Raw genomic sequence first — 26,191 nt, 5'->3', positions numbered from 1 at the left:
CTAAACCGTGGCCACAAATACTAATTTGTGGGCTCAAAGCTCTACTTTGTGGCAACAAAACAAGTATAACATGTAAACAGAATAGCAATTAGTGGCTAGTGGACAAATAATAACTTTATTCTCATTGGTGCAGGATCGACACCCTGTTGAAGCTAATTACAGTATTTCTTTTTTAATGAGATATATTGTACACACTTTCATTATTTTATTGTTCACATTAGATTGTAAAATGCAATAAGAACACAAGGGTAAACAATATGCAAAAAGTCCAGTGTCATGCCTCCCAGATAGCGTATGGATGTGGTTCACATCAGGCAACGAACTGGCACTTAAGGCATTAAAGCGCTATATAAAATGAATGCATTATTATTATTATTATTATTATGATTATGATTATTATTATTATTATTATTAGTAGTAGTAGTAGTAGTAGTAGTAGTAGTAGTAGTAGTAGTAGTAGTAGTAGTATTCTGGCTTGTACAAAATAGATGTGATCCACATTTGCATACATACATTGTACAAAATACATACATAGCACTGCGCGAAGGATGTTTTAACGCTCACCTTTGTGGGCGTGTCTGTTTACATGTCCATCACAGCAGAAAGCTTCCTGGAGGCGTGGCTTCTCCAGCTCAGTGCCGCGTCAAATTCATCATCAAAGTGGGAACGCATCATCAAATTGGAGCGAGGTGTAAGAAAGGAGCAAATCACCCTCTAACTAACGATTGAGGGAATCAATAAGAAAACACTTGCATGTGTATGAAGCCCAAATAGCACTTTATGATAATTAAAGCACAGAAATGTCAATTTAGTGTAACATGGGCCCTTTAAAGCTATCTTATCCATTCAATCTGTACTTGGCTCACATCTGAGATTGTGGTGGCTGGTTGTGGCCAAGTTCGTGATCAAAGCATCAAACTGCATCTTTCCATGCGGTATCTGGGCCAGTAACGGACCAGTAGACTTTTGCTATCTGGGATGTGACATGTCAGAGCTGCACTCACTTTTTTAACAGATGTACAACATTAATAAAAGGCATCGAGAAGAGCAACTCAGCATCCTGGTCCTCTTTGACAACATCTATCGTTGCTGCAGCAACTACGCTAACCATCGGCAGTGATATTAATTTGTATTTTATGCACAAGTTATGCTTATTTCGTGGCCATGAAGTAGTGTTTAGTATGCACGTCTTAGCTTATTAATGGCCACATTTTTATATTTTTTTTTACCATGTCATATCTGGGGCTCTGTATAATACAGTAGTTTGCAAAGATAAAACATTTTCAAACATGACCCATTTTTGATATTTTGGCATTTGTATCTTAAATAAGGTGTTAAATGACTTAATCTGCACACGTTGTTTTTTAAATAAAGTTATATAGCACACAAATTAAAAAATCAATGCAATATTCTGGAATTTATTGGCTCACTACTGCCACCTATTGTCATGGAGGAATTACGCTTTCAGTCCTTATAAAAGGCACTAACGATACCAGCACACCTGCAGTGAAACTGAAAATATAAACATATACAGTACATACTGTATGTAATTTTATATATACATAACAAAAATATGTTTGACCACTTTAAACCACAGAGGTTGAAAGTAATTCTTTCACTGGGCGCCTTATACCAGGTTCCACAAACAGTAAAGTTTGTTTTATTTGTTTATTTCATTCAAGAAAATAAATGTTTTTCTATTCCACACTGAAAAAAAGAAAAAGACAAATAAAAAGGAGCAGACCGGGGTCCACAAACAGTAAAGTAACTGGCCTCTTAATTCATTACCTCTTAACTTTGTGTATTCATTATTTTGTAATTAGCTGTTTTTTGATGCAGAAAGAAGTTTGTTTATCATCAAGAGTTATTGAAATTAACTGATCAAAAATGAATAATGGTCAAGGGCAAGTTATTTCCAGCTTATCAGTGTAGCCAACATCATTGTGCTGACTCCTGAAATGACAACGAGCTCTGGCACTTTATCACATAAATATCCAGAAAACTGTGCAGCGCAGCAGCTTCCTGCACCCTGGTGATGAATGGTAATTGTGGCAAAGCAAGGCCGTTAACATTTTCGTGAGATTGGGAACCAAAAAAAATAGTTTAAGAATTTTCATTATCACACTTACAAAGTCATATCTGTTATCTGTCACTTTAACATCATGGTTGTATTAATGCAAGTCCTTTACTCTGAAGCTTTACTCTGAACATTGTGTCCTAATATTCTGCTGCTGTATGGCTTTGTTAAATAATCTTGGTGCAACAATTTGCATAACCCGTGCAATCATGCAATCAAGTCCTACCGGATTTAAAGCTATTAGATATTCAAGTAATTAAAAAAAAAAAAAAAACACACACTCATAAGCCAGATGGGTTTATGGCTTTTCCATGAAAAATCATTCAGTCTGACTATTTTTGCATAAAAAAGAAATAATACACATTTTTCTTAACCTGTGCACATTAAATCTTTAATAGTTCAACACGGATTAAATCTATTTTATGTAATGCCTCTTTTCATGACGACTTGTGAATTGTCTTTTAACTTTAATAAATCATTTAATTAATAAATAGTGTTTACAGTGTCAGTGTTTATCTTGGTGAAAAAAATTATTTTCAGTTTTAATTGGTCATTAAGTTTCTGCACAAATATCTATTTGATGAAACTTCTACCCACCAAACACCCAAAGTCATTTTTTTGTGCTAAATCTGGTCTGTTTGTCTGAGCCTAGATTTAGCCCAAAAATAGTCATTGAAATTTTTTTTGGACTGTCAAAATTGGTACAAATTTAGTACCAATGTGGGCTATATGCATCGTGACACGTGACGTATTTCCGGTTGAAAATAAGACACCTGACGTCTTTCCTCTTGCCACTTTCGGACAGTTAAAACAGTGGAGAAGTGAGCCGTCACACTTTTGAAACGTGTTTTTCACAGTTTTGTTTTATTGTGCCTGTTTGTGTGTTTGCATGTCTACACAATGACATCCAAAAGGACAAAGGTTACCTTCCAAACAAGAGAAGATAGCTCATCAAGAAACCACTGTTGCGTTCCTAAGTGTACAGCTTCAGCTAGATGTAATTCTGCTTTGAGAATTTTTACGTTCCCAGAAGAGGATGAGCTGCGAAAAAAGTGGGTCATCAACATCCGGAGAGATAAACCCTAACCACTAACCGTGACATGAAGGAGCGATCAAATGCACAAGGGCGTCGGTGGAGCTGTCCCCGTTCTTTTAGAATGGAATAATTACTCCCTTCCTGCCCCTCGTCCTGGTGTTTGGGAGCGAAGAAAGCGATCAGATTTTCTCTTTGTGGACCTCAAGGAGGAAAAGGTTGAACCATCTCCCTGACCATGACTACTGCTCCTCTGCTGAGCCGGGTGCATTGGACTTAGCCCTCAGTGTTATAGAGTTGGTCCGGGCGGAGAACGCAGCGCTCCGGAGACGGATGGAGAAGATGGATCAGGAACAAGTTTGGATTGGAACGGTTTGCTGCTTCAGATGAGAACATTAGGTTTTATACAAGGTAAGAAATGCTATCAAAACATAGCTGTAGCTATGAAAGTAGCATCATCACATAGCAAAACATAAAACAAAAGGAGCAACTCTAAATAAAATGATCCTCATTGTGTGTTTTTAAGCCAATTTTATGTGCTTTACTGTGCTGAAAGTGTTTTACTGTGCTGAATGTGTTTTATTCTGAATGTGTTGCTGTTGTGGGTTTTCAAAAAAGGATTTCTGTCACTGCTTCAGGCCAGACAATAAAGTCTATCTATCTATCCATCTATCTATCCATCTATCTATAAAAGCAAAGAAGGTCTGTGTGTGTGTGTGTTTGTGGAGCGAATATCTCTCTGACGCAGTGTGTGTTCGACCTGAAACTTTGTCAACAGCTTCCAAATACCACGAGTGTGTGCATCCAGTATTTTGGAGTAATTTGGAGTTGCAAAACATTTAAAACGTTAATTTCAAGATTACGGCCCTCTCGGTAATGAGCGCAAAACTGTTTGTCAGTGAAAGGCCAGTAATGTCTAAAATGTCCTCTGCTATTTACAGCTATTGTTGAGTTGCGTGAGATTAATATGAAAACTATAGTCATTTGTCATAATACAGAACCAGAAGTTCTTTCACGGTCTTCACTCAAACGTGAAAGTGAAGCGTGCGTATAGCCTTTAGTCGTTGAAATTGTGTTTTTATTGGACCGCCCAACGTAGTCTAATTTTAGCCCTTATTTACTCGTTTAATATGGGGGTGTCTTTTACAGTCAAAATTGGTCCAATTTTAGCCCAATTATAGTTGTTGAAGTTGAGTTGCTATTGCGCCATCCATCTTGGTCCAGATTTAGCACATTTGATCCAAGTGTGGCCCAAAAATAGTCACTGAAAATAGGACTTCTCATTTTGGGGGTAAGTAGCTGAACAATTTTAACCCTTTTATTTGGGCTAAATTTTACCAAATAAGGAGGAATCATTTAGGTCAAAAAGTCAGCGGTGTGCCTTTAAAAACTGGTTAAAAAAAGTTTTATCTATAGAGACGCATCAAGTTATTGACGTAATCACTACCATTAAAGTGAAATGACCATAATAACTGTCAATGAAAAAAGGGCACTTCTAGATTCAAAAAAAAAAAAAGCTTTTTTTAAACTTAATGAGTTGATTTTGAATGAAATGCTTGAAAAATGACTATTGGGAAACAGAGAACTGTACATTTCCATATGTTGTGAGTACTGTAGTCACCTCAATTAGATACAACACAGCTGCTCCCCAGAACACAATGAAACACTAAAGACTCCATAAAAACTTTGTTTCTAGTTTATCCCGCTCAGCAGCTGCTCAAGATCAGTGTGTGCCGCTCGACTGAGAGCGCAAATGTCAGGACATTCTCTTTAAGCCAAGCACTGCTCCCATTGGTGAGCAGGTATGGGTTCAATATCATGCCACAGACAATTTGTGCGTGCAAAAAGATTTTGCATGTGAAATGATGTTTTGTAGTTGCATTCAAACGAGTCGTGCTTGTAAAAAAAATCTGAACCCGCAGAAACATTTTGTGGCTGTGCAAAAAACCTTTGTCTGCAGAAATATTATTTGCAAACATGTAGATCAGTTTTGTAGTTGTGTTTTTTTTCTGTGTGTGTGCAAATTAAATTTGTATCCGAAAAAACTTTCGCAATACAAAATATCTGTACGAGTGAGACATCTTGGGCTCGTGTGCAACACTGCACCTACGAGCTCGCAAAAAAAAAAACTACAACCACAAAACATGTTTTACGGATTGAAGGCCAGTCAATTTCGTGCCACTAACGGCCAATCAGGACGCTGCATACTGGCGAGCCAAACAGCCAATGACAGAGGACTACTTCTTTTGAGGGAAGAAGAACGAAGAAGCAGCTCGCTTTTCTCGCTGCTAGCACTGAGAAACAATGGCCGAAGACCAAGTAAGTGAAGGCTGAGTTGCATTATAGAAAATAAATAATGTGATGTAGACTACAGAGTGCAAGCCTAGGTGTTTAAGATTGTCCTTTTCCACGTCTTTCACCTTACATTAAGGATATGGTCCCATTTACGAGGTTACCTATTAATTTTAGCTTTCTGTGCTTCGGTTGCTAGTTAGGGTCCCGCTGTTTTGTCGATTCTACTTGAGCCCTGCCCTGACTCCATTCAACCCTGATCCGTAGCAGCAGCAGCACGTCAAGCTAAGCCGTGGTGCTGTAGCAGAGACATGAGCTAGCTGGATGTGACATCTCAATAGTTGTTTTATCCTCTATGGTAAATAGTGTAGATGGTCATTACAGTATAAATATCCTTGCCTTCATACTCTTACTTTTGTCATGTTAGCTGTATTCTTTATCACTTCAGGCTTATCCACCCCTGTTTCATTATTATTTGTTTTTGTAAATCTTAAGGTTACTCAAATTGAAGTTTAGATTTTTTTTTGTTTCTGTGGAATCTAGAATTGTTGCTTTTACTTTAATTTTGGAAAACATTATTTGATTATAATTGATATTATTTAGCTGTATACTACCTATAAAAGGAAATGAGGTTTAAATGTAGCGGTCTGCTGGAGGCTGTTTTAGTAAAATCGTGACCGTTCTAGTGTTAAATGCAACTCTGTCAAAGATGGCATGTTTTGACACATCAGAAAGGCACCCATTATTCTTATTTTGGTTCACATGTGTCGACTTAGTTGCAAATTAAATGTATTATAGGGAAGTAGAGAAAAGTGAACCTGTTCTTGCCTTTCTGCTTTTGTTCCGCTCTTCTCACAATTACATGTTTTTTTCCCACGAGAGGTAGGAAAGAAAAAAGACTCCTTATGAAGTCTTCATTACATTTGTGAGATATTGAGATTAATGGTAACATCTCTTACAGGAACAGAACTCCAAGCTGGAGACAGCTGTTAGGAATTTTATCCAGGTCCTGTCTAACCCGCAAGTAATAGGAGCCCAAATGCAGGCAGGTAGACAGGGAGGAACACAAAGGTATATGCATTTTTTTTTTTTAAACGGGAATGTTTGTGATTGTGTCCATAATTCATTATATTCTTGCCACCTGCATTCACATAGACCTAGAAGTACGGTAAGCTACTTCTGAATTGTGACGGCTAACTTGGATGTTAGCATTCCAACTTTGAGACAACACTTGCCTTTGTACATTTTGAAATACTTAATTGTAAACAAGAACTTTATGCTCCAGCAACCAGCCATCCACCCAACACCGTACAGTACCACGGGCAGGCTCAAGTGTCCATCAAGAATTGCAAAGGTAAGGAGTGTGAATGAACATTTTCACCCCACTAATGTTGCTCTAGACCGGGGGGGGGCTGGCTCATCCTGCAAGATTTCCATGTTTCCCTGCGCAAACACACCTGATTCAAATTAATTAGTAATTATGCAGAACTTCATTGGCTGTTGGATCCATTTGATTTGAGTCAGGTGTTTTTTTTTTTGTTTTTTTACTCAGAAGCATTACTGCATTTTCTCTCATTGAATAGGTTGATTAATTCAACTGATTGATTGTGATAAACTTGGATGTTGATACCCCCTTTCAAAGACATTTTTCCCATTTGTCGATTTTCTAAAACTCCACTAAACACTTTATTCTCCAGCAACCAACACCAAACACCGCAGGCAGGCTCAAGTGTTAATCGTGAAATGCACAGGTAAGGAGTGTGACTGAACATTTGCACACCACTAATGTTGCTCTAGACTCTCCACACTGTTGATGGCGTTTTTTACTTAATGTTTGATAGGCATTTTGTTTTAATTTGATACAAATTGGTTGATTCATTTAACTGATTATGACTAAATGTATTTGAGTAAACCTTTAACTTGTAGAGTGCTCTGAATAGTAGCTATCGTAGTAAAGTGCAGTAATGAGCAAGGTGCCGGGTAGGGTAGGCTTGGCCAACAGCATGAAGTTATAGGAATTTGTTTTTCCAAAATAGTAACATTTATCCCATTTTTAAATGTGTTGATTTTTGGTACAGATCATTTCCAGCATTTTTCCAGGGGAAGAGTGCAAAGAGAGGAAAGAGACCCTTTCCAAGTGCCAGAGCAGTAAATTCCTACGGCAAACCGCTAGACTTCAATTTCTGTTTGCTGCCCGAGAGCACAACACAATCACCCCAGGATGAAATTGAATTATTGCAAGCTGGTCTCGGCAGGCGCTCTCTTACTATTTCTGAGAATGCAGATCATGAAGAGGTAAAATTATATACATTTTGGGGTAAATCTTTACGATTTGAAACAGCATGGTACATAATGATTGGACCTTTCACCAAATGTTTTGTGATGACTTTTGATAGCCATCAAAAGCGATAAACTACTCCGTGTTGATTATTATGTATTGTAAGGATTGCGTTGAAAGTAAAATGGGATGAATTTGACAACCAAATTTGCCACATCCTTATAATTTTTTGCTTTCAACAACCTTTTTACTTATAAATACCGTGTCATGTCATATCTTAATGTAGATAAACAGAGTCATCACAGAGGCATATCCCAAAATGATGAACTTAACCGGAGGTTGGCTCCTTTATAAGGCGGCAGGTATGATTTCCTAATCATAATAAAAGTGAAATGCATAATGTGTCTTTTTTACAAGGACAACAAACCCACCTGTCACATCATGTTAGCTACTTGAAAGAAGGGTCAGTGACACACCTCTTACTTTCAGTTAATATTCTTTTTGTGGTAGCATTACATCAATTTAGGATAGTGTTGATACATGCTCAGTAAACTGCATCAAATATAACTATTTTTGTAATCAACAAAGTATAATTTCTTGTATTGAAGTCAGATCCAAGATTAAAGTTTTGGGCATATAATCCTTCTATCTTTATAAAGACGTAGTTATTTCTTTTTAAACATAGGTGGCAGTGGGCGGAGGAAACTTACACTGGTGCCACAAGGTTCACAAGGCTACACTGCAAAGATGCTTAAAACCAACACTTCAAATGGAAAGCACATGCTGTACATAATACCCCTGCAGGAGAAGCTTGATGTTACCCCACTTCCTCATGATGCTCAGGAATTCAGCACAATGCCCAAATCATGCTGCATGAAATGCGGCACTACAATGCCCCTTCAGCTGCTAGTTGGACACATTGATGCATGCGTTGATGTAAGTTTTTCATTTACCACCAGTTAATGTCAAGAAAGATTATGCTTACAGTTTAAGAAAAAGCTGTCACTATAAACCCTTGAATAGTCATTGAAGTATGCATTGTTAAATATTTTTTGTTGCCAGGAACCACTGTTGGGAGACAGTGAAGATTTGCTTGAAATAGATGTTGCTACCGAGGATGATGTTAAGGTTTGTGGTTTTTAACGTTGAAAACTTTGTGTGTACATACCTTATGTGCAATGTGTTCAGTCATATTAATCCTCATGCGCAACACTCCAAAGAGTTGAGACAGATCCAAAAATTACTCACACATACACAAACCCGGCTCTGTGGAATGCTGCAAGATGTTCAATTTATTTGAATGGTCGACTCCCAACACTCTGCTTGTTCATTTTGCTTAATGACCGTTGAAAAAAAAAATGACCTCAGTCAATAGCGATGGGTGTTACAAAAGTGTCAGTTATAAAGAAATTACTAAAACATAATACTTCAAGATGCTTTTTAACTCAGATTTTTGGTAAGCAGACTGTAATAAGCGTGATAATCTAGTGTCCATTTGTCAATACCAGAACTTTAGCCCTTTCAGGACGAATCAAGACCCCTCCGCTTTCCCGAAATTAAAATACTAGAGAGCCCTACTTTACGTAGGGCTACTTAGGCTACGTATCCCTCCCCTTGATTTGGGGATTGCTTCAAATGTAAACGCAAAATGACAAAAATTCAAAAGTCTTTGTCATTGTGTGTTATACATTTGATGCAATCCACACAAAATGACAACAATAACATCTGTTGGGGGCTGCACCTCCGCTTTTGACATAAGAATGTCATGGCTGAACTACTGTTGTCAGTTATATACATGTTTGAAATGAATATGGTCTCTTTATGTCTTGCAACAGATCAGGGCCATTCAATGATTACTTTAAAGATATTTCTTACATATGTTTCCTTGAAAGTACACTATGTTTATATGCAAAATACTCAATGCTAAATATGCATTTTAAGGTCCAAAGAGAGGTGGATGCCTTTTGGAGACTAGCACATAATCAGATTTGCACTGATGATGAACACGTTTTGATCGGCTACTCCCTGAAACATCGGTCTCCCTCTGTTTTGTTCTTGACTGCATATTCAGCACTATTATACTAGATAAAATCCTTGAATTACTATTCTGTAGATGACCAATTCTTTTTAATTTCCATGTTCCTGCTACCTTGTCCCATTTCTGTACTACTTTTGCTGGAAATTATTTGTCTAACATATGACAAGTTTTGTTTATTTTGCAGGGCACCTGTCCAATTTGTGGTGTTGAGTTTCCTGTTTTTGTTTTACCCCATCATGCCAGTTCATGCGGTGAAAGGTAATGAAACAAGGCAAAAGTTTGATAAAGGGTTTCACATATTTGCGCTTTCTTAATTTCATGTTTATCTTCTGCTTCAAGGGCACCCCCTGATCGGGCAGGTACAAGTGGCTTGTCTCCATCTACCTCTTCGTGGGCACCTCCTGATCGGGCAGGTCCAAGTGGCTTGTCTCCATCTACCTCTACCTCTTCGTGGGCACCTCCTGATCGGGCAGGTAAATAAAGTACAATGCCTAATCTTTCAACCCATCACATCATCAGATGATGACAGCACCTGTGTTTCAACACCCAACAGCCTAGCTTTGGACAGAGATTGTTGTACTAAATTATGTCAGAATTATTTTCTCGACAGATTTCACATTCTGATGCCTAGTATTTGAATGCTTTAAATATGTAATATTAACGTCTCAGAAGTATTTTCAGTTACATATGCCTTTACTTAAAAATATGCACCTTACTTTCAGAGTTGAAGTAATTTGTAAAATGCCCTGACCCCAGAACCTGTTTCTCTGAACCGTTTACTAGCTTGGAAAAATGTCCTTTGTCCGAAAGGAGCAACAGCCCTCTACAGGAGACAACTGTTAAGGGAGAAGGAAACGGAGCCTCCAATTCGAGCCAGCATAGAAATAAGAGGGGACCAAATATCCCAAAGTAGAGAGATTCTCATGTTTTACAAAACCCCTGATGTTGACTGGGCATGTCCCCTACATTGTACTCTACAAGGTAATTCCCAACGCCTTAAGTGACGCACCATTACAAGATGCTATTTTCAAGTTGGTCCAACAGGTCTTTGTATGACAGACATAGAAAGGGTATAGCATGGAAATTGCTACATCACTTTTTCATGTCAATGCTCCATTAGATGGAACCTGTAAAAGCCAGAGTGAATGATGGCTGAACTCTAATGCATCAACAGAATTAACAGTTACCATGCTCACCATTGTCAGTAGTCCTAAAAAACTGCACTGCAACTGAACCAGTTGACTCCTTTTTTTATGCCACAAGTTTCTTTTGATTTGCAAACCTGAATATTGTTTACATGGATAATTTCCGCCAAGCTGACAAATGGGATAACCGCCTTGATTTGTCTCAAAGTACAAAACTGTTTGACTCTTGAGCAGACCCTTGAGGCAACTTTATTTTTCACAATGTGTTCCTGTTTTTTTTTTTCTTATGTGTAAAGTGGATCATTTAATACTATGGTGCATGAATACTTTGTGTTGTCTTTTTTTCATGCACAGGTGACCCAGCTGTTGGAGTCGGAGTGAATCGCCATTATCTTAGTTTGGCTATGTCAAAACTCCAAAATGGCTTCAATGTGAACACTGGTATGTCATTTGTTTACATATCCTTCATGGTTGTTGAGGATGACATTTTGTGTGAAAGATTACGCCTTGAGTATGTGAAATGAGTGTCTGGATATTAACCGTTCCTACAAGAAATATACTCTAGGGTTTTTTTTTATTAAATGTCCTTTACCAATTTATAATGCACATCCAGATTGGGAAACTTTTCCTTTTCAGTACCAATAGACTATATTAGAAAGTAGAAAATGCATAAAGTTTTTTAACAGTGCAATGTCTATATATCAATAAGTTAATGAAATGCGTCGATAAATAAAGACGGAAAAATAAGATATCCCACACGATCATCAAAAATGTGAAACACTGACAGATCAAATTCAGGCAATCACAAAAATCAACCTATCGCCTTAGGAGTATCTCCAGGATAAAAGATCTGATGTCTCAGCAGGACCTGGAAAAACTAATCCATGCATTCATTTTTACTCTGCCTCATTATTGTAACAACGTCTTTAAAGGTCTACCTAAAAAAATCAATCAGGAAACTGCAGCTCATCCAGAACTCTGCTGCTTCAGTTCTCACTAAGACCAAAAAAGTTGACCACATCAGTCCAGCTCTGAAGTCTTTCCACTAGCTGCCTGTCCATCAGAGGATAGACTTTAAAGTTCTGCTGCTGGTCTATAAAGCTCTAAATGGTTCAGGACCAAAATACATCAGTGACCTCCTGACCCAGTATGAACCAACCAGACCCCTCAGGTCATCTGGATCCGCTCTTTTATCAGTTCCCAGAGTCAGAACCAGACATGGAGAAGCTGCGTTCAGCTTCTATGCTCCACATGTCTGGAACAAACTCCCAGAAAGCCTCAGATCAGCTGAAACACTCAGTTTATTTAAATCCAGGTTAAAGACCCACCTGTTCTCAGCTGCACCTGCATAGGTTTTATTCAATAGTTCAAATCTGCACGGCTTCTTTTTAAAATTGAATCTTTATTTTTTTCTTTAATATTTGTTAAATTTTTGTTTTTTTTAAATTTGAAATCATGCATTTTATCTTTGTTTTCCTGCTCTTTTTTGTAATGCTTTTAATATTTTATGTAAAGCAATTTGAATTGTCTCGTACATGAATTGTGCGGAACAATAAAACTTGCCTTGCCTTTTTAAAATTGTATTTTTTTTGTTTTCTCCAATTCCATAGATCTGACCAACATCACAATGCTGTTCGAGGGAGAGCCGAACCATCTTCTGCCTGCCACTTCAGAGACTCTAATTGAGTCAGATCTTTTTGTTGTAACAGGCAGAATGATGGGCCATGCTTTTCTACATGGGGGCCCTCCATTTTATGGCCTTAGTGAGGCTATAGTTCACATGCTCATCCATGCTGGAGACATTGACACAGCAACTGTTACCATTGCTGATGTAGCTGATTATGACATAAGAGATACAATTAAAATGGTAAGAGAAAATGTTGATGTATTTACATTAGTTTTAACTAGCGTAATAACTGAATTTGAAGTTTACAGTAGCACCTATTCAATGAACCTGACCGCCAACCATCAGTGTTGTTTTTTATTCAGTAAGTTTAGATGCTTTATTGTGAAGCATTAAGTTGGCACACCTATGAAGATTTGATGTAAGAATATGGTTAAAATGGACTTTTGTTGTTTTATTTGTAATTAAGGTTGATGGAGAAGTCGATCTAACAGAGGATCAAACATCAGACATAAATAGCCTTGCTATGTCTTGGGACCTACCTCCAGTTTGCAAAGTCAATCGGCGCTGGCTGTACCAAAAGCTCCTGAAACATGCGGTGAGATAAACATACTTATACAGATAATTGTGTTGTTCTACAATCCTGCCCAAAAGCCATGTCGCATGTACCCATCTTATTTATAACAGCCCATAACTTGTTGAAAAATCTGTGTATAATTTGAAATTGGATATCAGTTTTCATAAAAAAATATGCTATATGGTTCATCAGAGTTGTAGAGCTTGATGAAGTCATTGGTCTTCCTCTCTTCTTCCTCCATTCATCCCTGGTTGTGCTCAATGAGATTGTAATGGCCAAGACTGAAAAAGTTAGATATTCTTCACCTTAAGGAACATAAAAAAAGAAGTTGATGTGTGGCAAGGAGCTCCATCCTGTTGAAAAATCTAAGCCCTCATGTTGCCCCAAATATAGTGGGAGGCCAGAATATCTTAACTGTCTTCGATGCCTTCCACTTTGCAGATTGCCCGGACACCTACATACTGGACATAACCCTAATCTTTGCATCTCCATGTTATTTTTTTCTGGGTGAAGTAAGGATCCAAACTGGTTATTGCAGGTTGTCTACAATACTGGCAGCACCTCGGATGCAGTTCAATTGATGATTTGTCTGAAAAAAATAACTTTCTCCCATTTTCTGCAGTCCAGCCATTCAGCAAGCCTGGGAATTGATGAATGCAACACAGTTTCGGCACGGTTTTTTGTTTAGTGTTGCTTTCTGAGCAGCAATATGACTAAAGACACCATGGCAAGCAAGAATTAGACTGGCTGTTCTTGTTGAAACAGGCCTTGCCGGTGTCCATTTTAAAAAAAGGGACTTGCCTTGGCCTGTCAAACCAACAAGCTGTCCTCTTGAGCAGTAGTCTTGCTACCAGGCCTGGGTTCATCATAAACATCACCAGTGTTCCTTCTACTTGCTGCTTAGATACACAATAACATATCTTAAACCAACAGGACACCTGGACTTCTTGATGATTAACTTTAAAGCTCTTGATGATTAATACTTCAGTTTCTGTCTTTTTAATAATAATGCATCAGTTTTATATAGCGCTTTTCTATATGCCCAAAGACGCTTTACATTACTGAATGCACTATTCATTCTCATGTTCGTACTTGGTGATGGTAAGCTAGCTAGTACTAGCATAGCCACAGCTGCCCCTCTGACCACCACCATCATTCATACATCATTCATACTCATTCATGCACCAGCGATGTTTTTACTGGTAGGCAAGGAGGGTGAAGTGTCTTGCCCAGGGACACAACAACAGATTGCCAGGAGCGGGGATCGAACCGCCTATCCTCCGATCAATGGCTCTTCCAACTGAGCTAAATGTCGCCCCAAGGTTAAGGTTAACATGCTCAGTTTAGGCAAAAACTACTTGGAATGGGGCCCATGAGATATTAGATATTTTCAGTATCGTGTAGTTTGTCCAAGACTGTATAGCTATGTCTTGAGAAACAATTGTGAACTGTGAAAAATTGTGCAAACGGCCATCAAACCTACTTGATTTTTTTGGTGTTTTTCTAGGTCATTGTGCGCCGTTTTCGGCAAATAAAACAAATACGCAAAGGCCTGAAGCAAACGAAGGTCCTGACTTTGCTTCAGGAAAGGCCGGAGACATCGACCATTGTCTTCCCTCGGTCAGAGGAGGCAATTCCAGATCCTCAGGTAGACACTGTCATCAGGGTTAAATGTTAATTAATGCATGTGGCTAAATGCAGGACACCAGCACATTTATTTCTTTCTCCAAAGAGCTTTTTGATTTTTGCCATATTTACATAGGTGTTCGATTTTAAAATTGCACCCGCCCTATAACTTGTGATTCTTAGGCAATCTTGAGTCTCGTTGTCTGGCCGGGGGAAGACAGTGATGACGAGGCAGGAGGAACCAGGACGGAACTGACCTGTGGGTTCCTTAGGAGGTTCATTGAGACGGGTAATATGACATGCTCAAACAGAACCATGACATTTGTACCTTCAGTGATTTTAAAATGATCCAATTATTTTGTGACACTTATTTGCATAGTAGCATACCACCGATACATGTGACCACTCGTGAAATGGTTTATTGTAATCCTTGACCCTGAAAACATGAAATAAAGATTTTTTTCTTTTTATATGAAGTATTGAATGATATGATGGGTTAAATGGTGGCTCTAATTTGCATAAAAACATATGTGGGACATTATGTAAACTTTTTAACATGGTCTATAATTTTCTGCATAATTTTTCCAAGCTAGTAGCACTGATTAGAAAAGTATATTTCTGGGGAGTAAAGAACAACCCCTTCTTCCTACTAAACTATATTGTAAAGGGCCACTTTTTGCCTATACCAACCTTTTTTCTTTGCTTCTCTGCAAATACAGGCTCCCCATCTGATTTAAAACAATTGATGAGGTTCTGGCTGGGCTGGGAAATCCCAGCTGGGAAAATGGCGGTCCGGGTGGTGGACAGGAAGCACCTGCTATCATCTACGTGCTTCGCCTCTCTGAGTGTCCCAGGACATTTTGAGAAATATGAGGAGTTTGCCGACTATGTGAGGAGGGTCATTGGGACCACAGACACTGGCTTTGGCCTAATCTGAGATTAGTAAGGAAGAGAATGGGATCTCGGTTTTTTCTTTTTTTTTTTTGGCCATTTGTTACCTTGGTCATGAGCTGCATTACTAACAGTGAAAAGATTTATGAAGGCCTAGCAATAATTAAAGAGACCGGCATTGTCAAGTTCTGCAGGCAGTTGTTCAGAGTCATTTCATGCAAGACTTTCAAATAAAGACTTAACAGACTCAACTTGAGTATCAATGAAGGGTCTTGATTGATATAACAAATACAAACTTGCGCCATGTCACCTTCAGGAAAAAGCTCTCTAAAGCCTAGGACTCTCATGGGAAGAGGGCAAATAAACAAACCATTTATAAGTACACAGTCTCAGGTGCTCCATAACCTGCAGTCCACCACTGCATAAATTTCTTTAGGGGTTCTGAATGTACTAATTATACCTAGTAACTGCAAGTATTAAGTAAACATTCAGAGACAGAAGTATGTGTATCACTCAATCACATGTATTTTTCTCAGTCGTACATTGCATTTGTAAGTTCGCCACCAGCAAACATTCATGAATCCGAGGGCTTGCACATATCTTTGGTGGTAGAGCCAAACTCCTATGTAGCCGAAAGGTCATGCAGGGCCACAAAATACTGAACAGGACACTTTCTTGTTCAAGTAAACATCCAACAAAATCAATCTTCTCGGCTAATAATCAGATGGGCACGCTGTTTATACTAAATGTAGCCAAATTATATTTTTTTTCAAGAATATTGAATTATAGTATTTATCAAAAATGCTGTGTGGTACAGGTTCAAAACTGGCACCCAAGGGGTTAGTTTTTTATGGTGATTAATTAAATCCTGATTTAAAAAAAGATAACCCTTTCATGATTTTTTTTTCTTTTACATGGTAAAAAAACAAAACTTATTGCAGTTTAACCCATAAATACCCAGACCCATTTCTATCACGAGGAAAATTAATGAGAGCGTAACAGGTTAAATAGAACACATTTCTTAAAAAAAAATCATTACTACACTAGATGGCAAAGATCTCACTTCGGACATGAAATAGTTAAATTATGTTATACTTTTTTTTTTTTTTAATCAATCATCCTGATAATGTATTTCTTTGTTTTATTTCTATATCCTCAGATGAATATCCTTCAACGTTCAAACCATCTTATTAATGAAAAAAAAAAACTTTATAGGTTTATCATAGGCATTTTCTCGGATCAACAAGAAAAGTACCATCCGAACAGTGAAAAGAAAAGTCTAATAAGCCCTGTCTAGACTTAGCTGGGTAATTCCTTAAATGTATATTTATTTAGTCTACACCTCCCTATCGTCCACGCTAACCCAGCGTTTTAAGGTCGTTTACATGCACAGGTCGGTATGGGATTACACAATCATGCGACCTTAATCGAGTCGTAAACGCTCGTGTTGATGTGGATAACATTAGGCCTTTAACTCCCTGTATAAGCTTATTGTGTTAGTCTGGACATAGCCATAGAGTAGGTTTAGCTGTTTATCTCAATGATTTTGGAAGGCAATTATATCTATCAACACTCTCCCTGCCCGTGTCTTCACACCACTGATCACTATTGATCCTTTTCTACTCTTAACAGGGTATCAAAGCTCACCAGGATCATAACATTTTTAATTCCACATCTAATTAGTTCAACAATTTATTTAAAATTGGTAACCAATTTGTTGCTGAATAATGTAGAAATAAAGGGATGAGAACTTGAACTACTGGTGGACTGCCTGTTTATCAGAGGGGTTTGTGGCTGTGCCTAGGCAAAATGGTATGATTTAAAACAGACGCACGTCACATTTCTCATAGACGGTGCTGGTTGCATTGATTTTGCAATAACCATGTTTGGCACATTTCACAGGCCAGTGTGCAACCAGGTCCAGACTAACAATATCAGGTATGGATGTGCGGATCGATACTAAAACATATATCTCAAATTTTGGAAACTTTTTATGTTAGAATATCAATATTTTAATGATTTCGGAAAAGTATGTAGTTTTCATGAGCTGGATTTGAGTAGACGGAAGCTATAATATCAGGATCTAAATTATACCCAGTTGGTAGGAACTACTTTTTCTTCCGCCTCCCGTAGTATATCTCATTAAATATTCAGTAAAACAGCCGATGTGGGGTTTTAAAAAAGGTAAAGAAACAGCTGGAAACTATTTGATAGATTAGATAGATGATATTAACTAAATTATATAAATGATGACAAACATGCAGTTATTGTAGTATTTATATATTTATTGACGTATTTTACTGGTAATTTCAGTTTGAGTCCAAAAGTATTATATTTAAATTCCTTTCTACTTAGTGTCACCTGCTTTGAAAGTGATTCTCTAAACACATGAAGTCTTTGTAAATAGTATCGGATTGGTATCAGCAATACCAGCTTGAATTTTACTTGGTATCGGATCGAAAATTGATATTTAATATTGATATAATTTATATTGGTTAAATTAAGCTATAATATACAATATATAACTAAACATACATAAACACACATTTGTGACATAAGTCACCATGTTTTTTTTAAAACCAATTTTAGACTGACTGCCCAATGTGACATATGTGTCACACCAATTTTTACTTGATGATTTTATACAAAGTTCTTCAAGAAATTAATTGTGAAGGAGAAAAAATGATCTTCCAGACTTTATTCTACACCTTAGGTATTTTCCAGCAGGGTCACAACATACTGAAGAACATTGCAATAGATGTCTGCACCAAATGTTTCAGAGAAAGCATTTGGATGAAACCTCTCAGTCAGATCTTGAAGCTGTTCCCTGCTCAGTGGAGACAAGTACTCGGGTACCTGCAGTCCACCCTCGCATGGAATGTCTGTGTCGGGGAAATTGAAGTCCTGAAAGGGCAACAATACAGAAACAAGGTTGTATTCACCCAAAGGCAAATTAAAGCACGCCTATTTTTCATGCAGATTTCATGTAGGCAGTCAATGTGAATCACACAACATTACACTGACTCAAAGACCATATAAAATGGCTAATTAATAGAAAGTAAGGCAAATATTTTACAAAAACAGAGGAAGTCTTTCAATTAACAAAATACAGGTGAAAGAAAGCACAACTGAACAGCTGAGTGATGACACTGTGTACTTAAAGACAAATAAGTTTTGAATGACACTCGTCAGTATGCGTATGTAATGTGTATTTTGCTCCCGATATGAAATTTATTATGCGTTGAGTTTAAAGTAAAGAAAAATATCCGTGACAAGTAATGCAAGGCATTTAATGCTTAAAACCAGCACGCCAGTTCTTGGGTGAGCTTAAGAACTGCAATTTAGACAGCCGCTGTACCCATGGGAACAGAGTACAGCCCGGGTATGTAGAATGAAAAAATGTCATCAAGTAACTGGGGGAATTCAGGGAGTATCATAAAACAATGCTACACATGTAAAGGTAGGAGTCTTATGTAAATTGAGGTATACTGCCACTGAATAAAAATTCTTTACCTCAGGATTGTCTGGCTGGCTAAAATGGGCCTGCCTCATTCCCATTTCCCATAGCTGATCAGGAGTGCGATTGCCTTCAGTCCGAAGCGAATGACTGTTCCAACCATTTTGGAAAGTATCCAGATCATTCTGGATTCGGGGAAGAAAGACAAACTGGGCACAGAAAACATGTATCAAGTCAGCCGGATTAAGAAAGCCGTCCTCCTCCAAGCGATGGAGAACACCATAATAGATACTGCTGACAGCATTCCAGACATCTCGCCACAGTCTTTCGATTCTGAAAACCAAAGAAAATTCACATTAAAAAATCTTGGCTGACCTAAATTTTGTCAGTGGTATAAGTAACTGAAATGGACAAGATTCCATAATATCTTGTAAAATTTCAGGGCCATTCAATATTTGTTAATGTTCGGGGTCAAATTGACCCTTTTTAATTTTAAAATCTAATAAATATTAAACACTTTTTTGGTAGAAATTTCTTCTGCTCACCTTATTTACTGTAATCAACATATAATAAAAGTGTACATTTAAAAAAACTATATATAAATCGTCATTCAACCATGATCTGTGAAAGTTTAAGAATGCCACTCCAATAAATATTGATTGAAATGGTTGGTAATGCAGTAAATGATGAGATTCACTATGATTATTGTATTGTCTTTGTCTCTGGCACTTTTAGATAACTGTACAGACCCTGGGTCAAATTGACCCTAGAACATTATTGCTGTTCCTGAGAAACAAACATAATAGGAGGGTTAAAGATATGTCTTACGTGGGCCTGCTACTCCATAAGGTATGTTCCAACAATGGTAATGTGTACAACCTATTTCACTTTGATTACATTTGCTGAGAGAAGTTGACAAAAAAGTAGCCGATTTTTCACATCCACTAATCTCAGGTTTTAATAAAATCAACAACTTTTTACACTAACCTATTGACTAGATCCCCTTGTCCAGCCAAAGCCTAAGAGTGAGCCAGTCTGGAAATTGATGCTTGCCTTCCTAGCTTAGGAGGTTCAATAATATTTAGTAACGGTTCTTACCTTTGGTTGTGTACACTTTTTCCAGAGATAAAGCTACCCCTGTCACAGCCACGAACTGCAAACATGTGCCTAGCAATGTGCACATTCTCCACGCCCATGTCTCCCCTAACCCTTGGTGTGAAGAGATGAAAATTAATATATACTGTAGCCTGTTTTGAATAGAAGCAGTAGTTAAAATTATGACATAACAACACACTTTTCCCAGTATATTTCATGGATAACTTCACTGATGGGTAAATACCTAAACTCTAGTGACCTAAAGATCACTGGGCTATACAAATAAGACAGTATGAGAGTGATGGGATAGGGCCAAGAGCATAGATCACACCTTTATTTTGCCCTCAATGTATTGACCAGAATGGACAACCTGTCATGTTACCTGGATGGATAACCATATCGGCCAACTGCTTCAAGAAAAAATTCGAGCGCCGTTGTTGCCTTGTTGTTGTTGGCGACTCGTAGGTAAAGGACCTATAAAAACATTGGAGTGAATGAAAAGTAAGAAAACTAGAAGCATTGAAATAACATTTCATAAACACCACAATGGTCTCGTAAGAGGATTTCAAATCTCTTCTATATGTAGAACAATTCCACTATACTGTAAGTGTGTAAAAAGACAAGAAAGCATATAATAAGTATACTCTCGCAAGACAACAAATCATGTTTCAAATAAACTTACAAACGCCATATGTTAAAACAACAATTCATTCCATAAATGTTCTTTGTGGAAACCAATCCACAGTAATGTAATAAAAAGGTAAATGCCATGGTGCAGTATCACCACTATAGTTGCATTTTCCCTGAACTTATTCACTCTGTCATACGTTTTGTAATTTTTAAGTTAGGTTTTCACTGTTCTTTTCGCTGAACTTTTGATTTGGCAACTTACTCTTCTTGAATAGCCATCGACACCCCCAAAGACTACAATTCCGTATCTATGGAATGAAAAAAGATTATTATGTAAAAACCACTGCATTTTTAGGTGTGTGTGTGTGTGTATGTTTGGTCTAACCTGATCAATTTGTGATTTGTATCGATGTGTAGGAGAGCAAGCGGAGATGGGACACTGTAGCTCCTTCTCACAACACACCCAAGCCTTGACATCCTTGAAAGGATTCCTAGGCTATCAACTCTGTGCATTGCGTCCCAGACCCTGGTCCATTGCAGCCTGTAGCCTAATGCTCTCAGATGCCCCTTTACCATCCTGTGACCTAATAGGACATGAGGGGAACAAGAGTGTTATTAGATACTTCTCAGAAGACTGAAGTTTATTGACACATTAGATAAAGTTAGTCTTTCAAATCAAACTAAACAAGGAGAAAAGATATAAAAAAATTCAAATAAAAACTACATCGTACATTCAAAACAAGGGGACATTGTCTTTACAAAGCACAACTCGAATTCACTCAAAGTGAGGTCTGTGTGGCTTTCACGGTAATAATAAAGATGTGATGTACTTTTGTTGACCAACTAACCCAAATTTGGAGAGGTCTGTTTGATCTCGATGATTAAACGGTCAAGGTCATCATCAGACATGTTGCTGTATCTGTCCCTTACAGACAGTCCCCATTCCTGCATCCTGCGGAACAATGTCCTCACTGAAATGCCTGTCAATTTGGAGATACATGTAATGGAGAGGTCCATTTCCAGGAGATCCTCTATGTGCCCTCGAGCAACGACAATCGGATGTCCCCTTTGGCTTGTGTCTCTCTCCACCACAACAGTTGTCCCTCTGTTGTCAATTTCTTCTTGTAGCAGTGTGAGAAGCCCATGTAGACCTCCAAGTACCTACATAAATACAAAAACCTTTCTGTAACTGCAGTCAATAGGCTGCCATCTTCCATAACGGCTCTTGATGCAATTTCCCTGCTGGGATTTTGCCATGTTGTCTGGCATATATATGTTGAAGTTGGTTTACTTGTGGTGTGGGTGGGTGAAGGCTTTCCGGTGTGTGTGTGTGTGTTTGGGGGGGGGGGGGGGGGGGGGCTGGAGGTAATATGTTATATGTATATATATAATTCCATGCTGTTTTTATATGTCAACGAGGCCTATGTGCAAAGAAAACACAAATTTCCTGTAAGGACATGTTGCTATATCTGTCCCTTACAGACAGTCCCCATTCCTGCATCCATCTAGTCTTTAATCCATCCCAAGAAAGAAAGTAAAACTAAACTTTTTCACAGTATAACTATCATTTCACAGTGAATTGGACCCACTTTATAGTATAAGTTTGAGAGAATCACAGTTTTACTATGATCTTGGAACTATGAACACCTGTTCATGATAGGTCACATCAACATCATAGTTAAACTGCAAGGTTTATCAAACCATTATGGACTCTAACAATTTGGCAGTGAATTGGAATATTTCACTACAGACTTCACTTTGCATTTTTTCCTGGGATTCACATTACCCAAACAACCTGTTTAAAAACAGCAAATATCATTTTTAAGATACCTCTTCTGGGAATTGCAAGTGATTAGATAAGGATGCAATCAGCGCCATATCACTCCTGCAGATAAACTCGATGTAATCGATGTCAATGGGCTGGCGAAGCAAGGCCTGTTCCAACCTGAACCGAAGCCGGTTCAGAACATCATTTCCCACAATCACCTGACAAAATAGAAAAAACATTCACTACATCATAAAGATGGGTACATTACATTTATGCACACAACATAACACTCAAGACCAACACCAGGGATTTTAACAAAATGCAGTGGTTAAAATCTAAACAGCAGTGCACACATAGCTTTATCTGGTGGCTTACTTGAACTGTGGCCTTTCCTTTGCTATTTATGTCATTTTAAAATCAGGAAAAACAGTAGCTCTCATGTAATACAATGTAATTGCTCATTGCATGTTATTCTCTTTTATTATTGTTGTTGTCTTTTATACTATACCCTAAAACCTCCTGTAGACAAGTGTTGCAAATACATAATAATAATAATTATACAAGAATGATTTTTTTTTAAAAAAGAATATCCTATGGAATAATAATACGGTATGGACGTACAGTGTGAGCTCTCAGGTTCTATCCGACCAGCGGGTCGTAGGCTATAGTGCGAGTACATGAGTCGTGAGCTGTGAACTTTTAACCCCTGCGAATTACTCGTACAGTGTGAGCAGGAGCTGAATACCTGCAACTGAAAAATCGCACAGTGTATGCCCAGCTGGTGGTGCGTTCCAGTGGTCCTTGGAACTCGGTTTTTCCGACGAAGAAATTACGTTTTGAAGTCGGGCTGAACAACTTATTGCTCACCCACTGCAAAATATATTTTAATGTATCTCAGCCTGTCTTTACCATTAACCATCAATTAACTTCTTATAAATGTAGAGTTGAGTAAATGAGTACAAAGATTGATATAACATTACAAGGAAGAACAGGAATGCCCTCGCACATGATTTTGAGTGATGGCCTCACACAGGGAGTAACAAGTTAAACTCCATTCATACAGAAACTGCTACCGTTTTACCGACATAATCTCTTTTAAATCACCAGCATTTGCATTATTCGTCCGTTGAGACTAATGATTGCAATTGCGCTATAAAAATTCTAAATATTGTTTTAAAAGAGCGGGACCCTAACAACCGAAGCACAGAAAGCTAAAATTATATGTAACCTCGTAAATGGGACCATATCCTTAATGTAAGGTGAAAGACGTGGAAAAGGACAATCTTAAACACCTAGGCTTGCACTCTGTAGTCTACATCACATTATTTATTTTCTATAATGCAACTCAGCCTTCACTTACTTGGTCTTCGGCCATTGTTTCTCAGTGCTAGCAGCGAGAAAAGCGAGCTGCTTCTTCGTTCTTCTTCCCTCAAAAGAAGTAGTCCTCTGTCATTGGCTGTTTGGCTCGCCAGTATGCAGCGTCCTGATTGGCCGTTAGTGGCACGAAATTGACTGGCCTTCAATCCGTAAAATGTTTTGTTGTTGTGTTTTTTTTTTGCGAGCTCGTAGGTGCAGTGTTGCACACGAGCCCAAGATGTCTCACTCGTACAGATATTTTGTATTGCGAAAGTTTTTTCGGATACAAATTTAATTTGCACACACACAGAAAAAAAACACAACTACAAAACTGATCTACATGTTTGCAAATAATATTTCTGCAGACAAAGGTTTTTTGCACAGCCACAAAATGTTTCTGCGGGTTCAGATTTTTTTTACAAGCACGACTCGTTTGAATGCAACTACAAAACATCATTTCACATGCAAAATCTTTTTGCACGCACAAATTGTCTGTGGCATGATATTGAACCCATAAGCAGGCAAGTCACTTCACACTCTCCAAGTCCTTCTAACACGTTGCAGCAAATTCACCCTTATTAAAAAATGCAACCATTCCTCTTCCATAACACCAATAGAACAGAAATAAACCAAAACACACCCTCTTTAATAGCAAAATTCTTAATGTAGATATGATAATTGTGGTTCATTCACTTTTATGGGAAATAGCTGATGAGTACACACAGCACTTGATAAGTTATTGTATTAAATTAACCCTCTTTAAATGTTTATTCTCACTAATTTGTTTAGGTGTTGCAGATGGGATTTTGTTAAACAAGCTACAGATTGTGATAAGTGTAAAATATTACAAAATTGTTAAATTGTACAAATGCTACATGTTTCATGATTAGTTTAAAAAGTTACTAGTTAGTTGCTAATGAAATAGGAACATAAATATTTCCTATGAAATTTAATGAAAATGAAACAATTGCATGAATTAGGAACAAGAAAGTGTTGCACGTTAAAACATTTCCTATACTTTGCTAGTTTTCCTTATTATGTTACCCTTTAATTAAAGTGTAATCCTGATTTTTTTTGTTGTATTTATTTAAGAAGTATATGAAACTAGTAGCTCTTTGAATTATTCAGTACCTTTGAAGAAGCTCGCAGTTTCAGAAAGGTTAGTGACCCCTGGTGTAGAGCATTTCATACACAAGGCAATTCAGTGTGCTTTAAATGATTAAAAATGCAACAAAAAGCATTAAACTGTTCAAAAAACCAATGAACATTAACATCAAACACAAAAAAACCTTTAATTTTGTGAATGAAGTTCCATCTAAGCTGAGAGTTCTATAATGTCCTAAAAAGGCTTCAGAATGACCTAAAATTATATGATTTCTACAGAAACGCTACAGTCGGATGGAACTATTGAAGGTGTTGACAGATCCATCAGAGATTCACATTGAGCAGCCAGAACAAATTCTGTCATTATTTCACTACTGTATATTTGAGTGAATTTGCTTGTAATGCAGAAAAGGTTGTATACCTTTGGGTCCAGATTTCAGTTTTAAAACAGGTGAGGAAAATCCTGTGCCTAGTTGGTATCACCCATTATTAGTCGCAGTGAGGAGCTAAAAACGGAGGGAGAGATTACATTATTAGACTGCATTAGACATGGACCGGGAATTAAATGTAACATGGAACTAAAGTACAAAAATAAGGATTTACATCGGTTTTCATATGGAGTGGAACAATAAACAAACTTTCAAACCTTGTTTCTTAAGCTTTTGGCACCGAATGCAAACAGTTTTGTTACTTCCTGAATTTTTGACTATTGCACTTTTAAATGTTGTTTTTATGCAAGTGATTAGTTTAATTTAGTTTTGTGTTTTTGATGTATTATCAAGCATGATGTTACTTCCTCCCTGTTAGTTCAACACATTTGAAAATGTGTTATTTGGCAGGATTTTTTTTTTTGCTCACCTTTGTTCAAAGTGGGGAATACCTAAAAAAAAAGTTTGAGAACTACTGCTTTAAATGTTCATAAATGGACAGGGAGGTATATATATGTATATATATATACATATATATATATATATAACATATATATACATATATATATATACATATATATATACATATATATATATACATATATTATATATACATATATATACATATATATATACATATATTATATATATATATATATATATACATATATACATATATATAATACATTTCATACATCATAAAACACATAAAGGTATGTAGACTTGATTTATGTTGGTTACTGCTTGGCCAGTTCAGTTTATATCTACAGTG

General features: G+C 37.4%; 2 protein-coding genes across 3 annotated transcripts; one reads left to right on the top strand and one right to left on the bottom strand.

Annotated features, from left to right (window-relative positions):
• Window positions 1-4,958: 4,958 nt before the first annotated feature.
• Window positions 4,959-15,642, top strand: LOC114476475 (uncharacterized). Of its 2 annotated transcripts, XM_028468035.1 has the most exons (17): window positions 4,959-5,429; window positions 6,364-6,473; window positions 6,688-6,756; window positions 7,100-7,153; window positions 7,481-7,697; window positions 7,967-8,042; window positions 8,366-8,616; window positions 8,743-8,808; window positions 9,903-9,976; window positions 10,058-10,191; window positions 10,529-10,699; window positions 11,218-11,304; window positions 12,474-12,730; window positions 12,957-13,085; window positions 14,572-14,712; window positions 14,874-14,979; window positions 15,410-15,642. In XM_028468035.1, the coding sequence occupies exons 1-17, from the start codon at window positions 5,415-5,417 to the stop codon at window positions 15,625-15,627; spliced, it is 2,175 nt and encodes a 724-aa protein (XP_028323836.1). In that variant the 5' UTR covers window positions 4,959-5,414; the 3' UTR covers window positions 15,628-15,642. The 2 variants fall into 2 exon arrangements, with proteins under 2 accessions (XP_028323836.1, XP_028323837.1); XM_028468036.1 differs by lacking the exon at window positions 4,959-5,429 and having other exon boundaries at window positions 5,973-6,473; window positions 10,502-10,699.
• A 2,340-nt stretch (window positions 15,643-17,982) lies between these two features.
• LOC114476481 (uncharacterized) lies at window positions 17,983-24,045 on the bottom strand. The gene is made up of 8 exons (XM_028468045.1): window positions 22,594-24,045; window positions 21,612-21,924; window positions 21,149-21,347; window positions 21,026-21,071; window positions 20,516-20,607; window positions 20,137-20,247; window positions 19,095-19,371; window positions 17,983-18,485 (listed from the first exon to the last, which is right to left on the bottom strand). Exons 1-8 carry the CDS (start codon window positions 22,768-22,770, stop codon window positions 18,291-18,293), a joined length of 1,410 nt encoding a protein of 469 aa, XP_028323846.1. The 5' UTR covers window positions 22,771-24,045; the 3' UTR covers window positions 17,983-18,290.
• Window positions 24,046-26,191: the final 2,146 nt, after the last annotated feature.

Source organism: Gouania willdenowi, chromosome 15 (genome assembly GCF_900634775.1).
Source record: "Gouania willdenowi chromosome 15, fGouWil2.1, whole genome shotgun sequence".
Taxonomy (NCBI): Eukaryota; Metazoa; Chordata; class Actinopteri; order Blenniiformes; family Gobiesocidae; genus Gouania; species Gouania willdenowi.
This window is presented reverse-complemented; position numbering and strand designations above follow the sequence as displayed.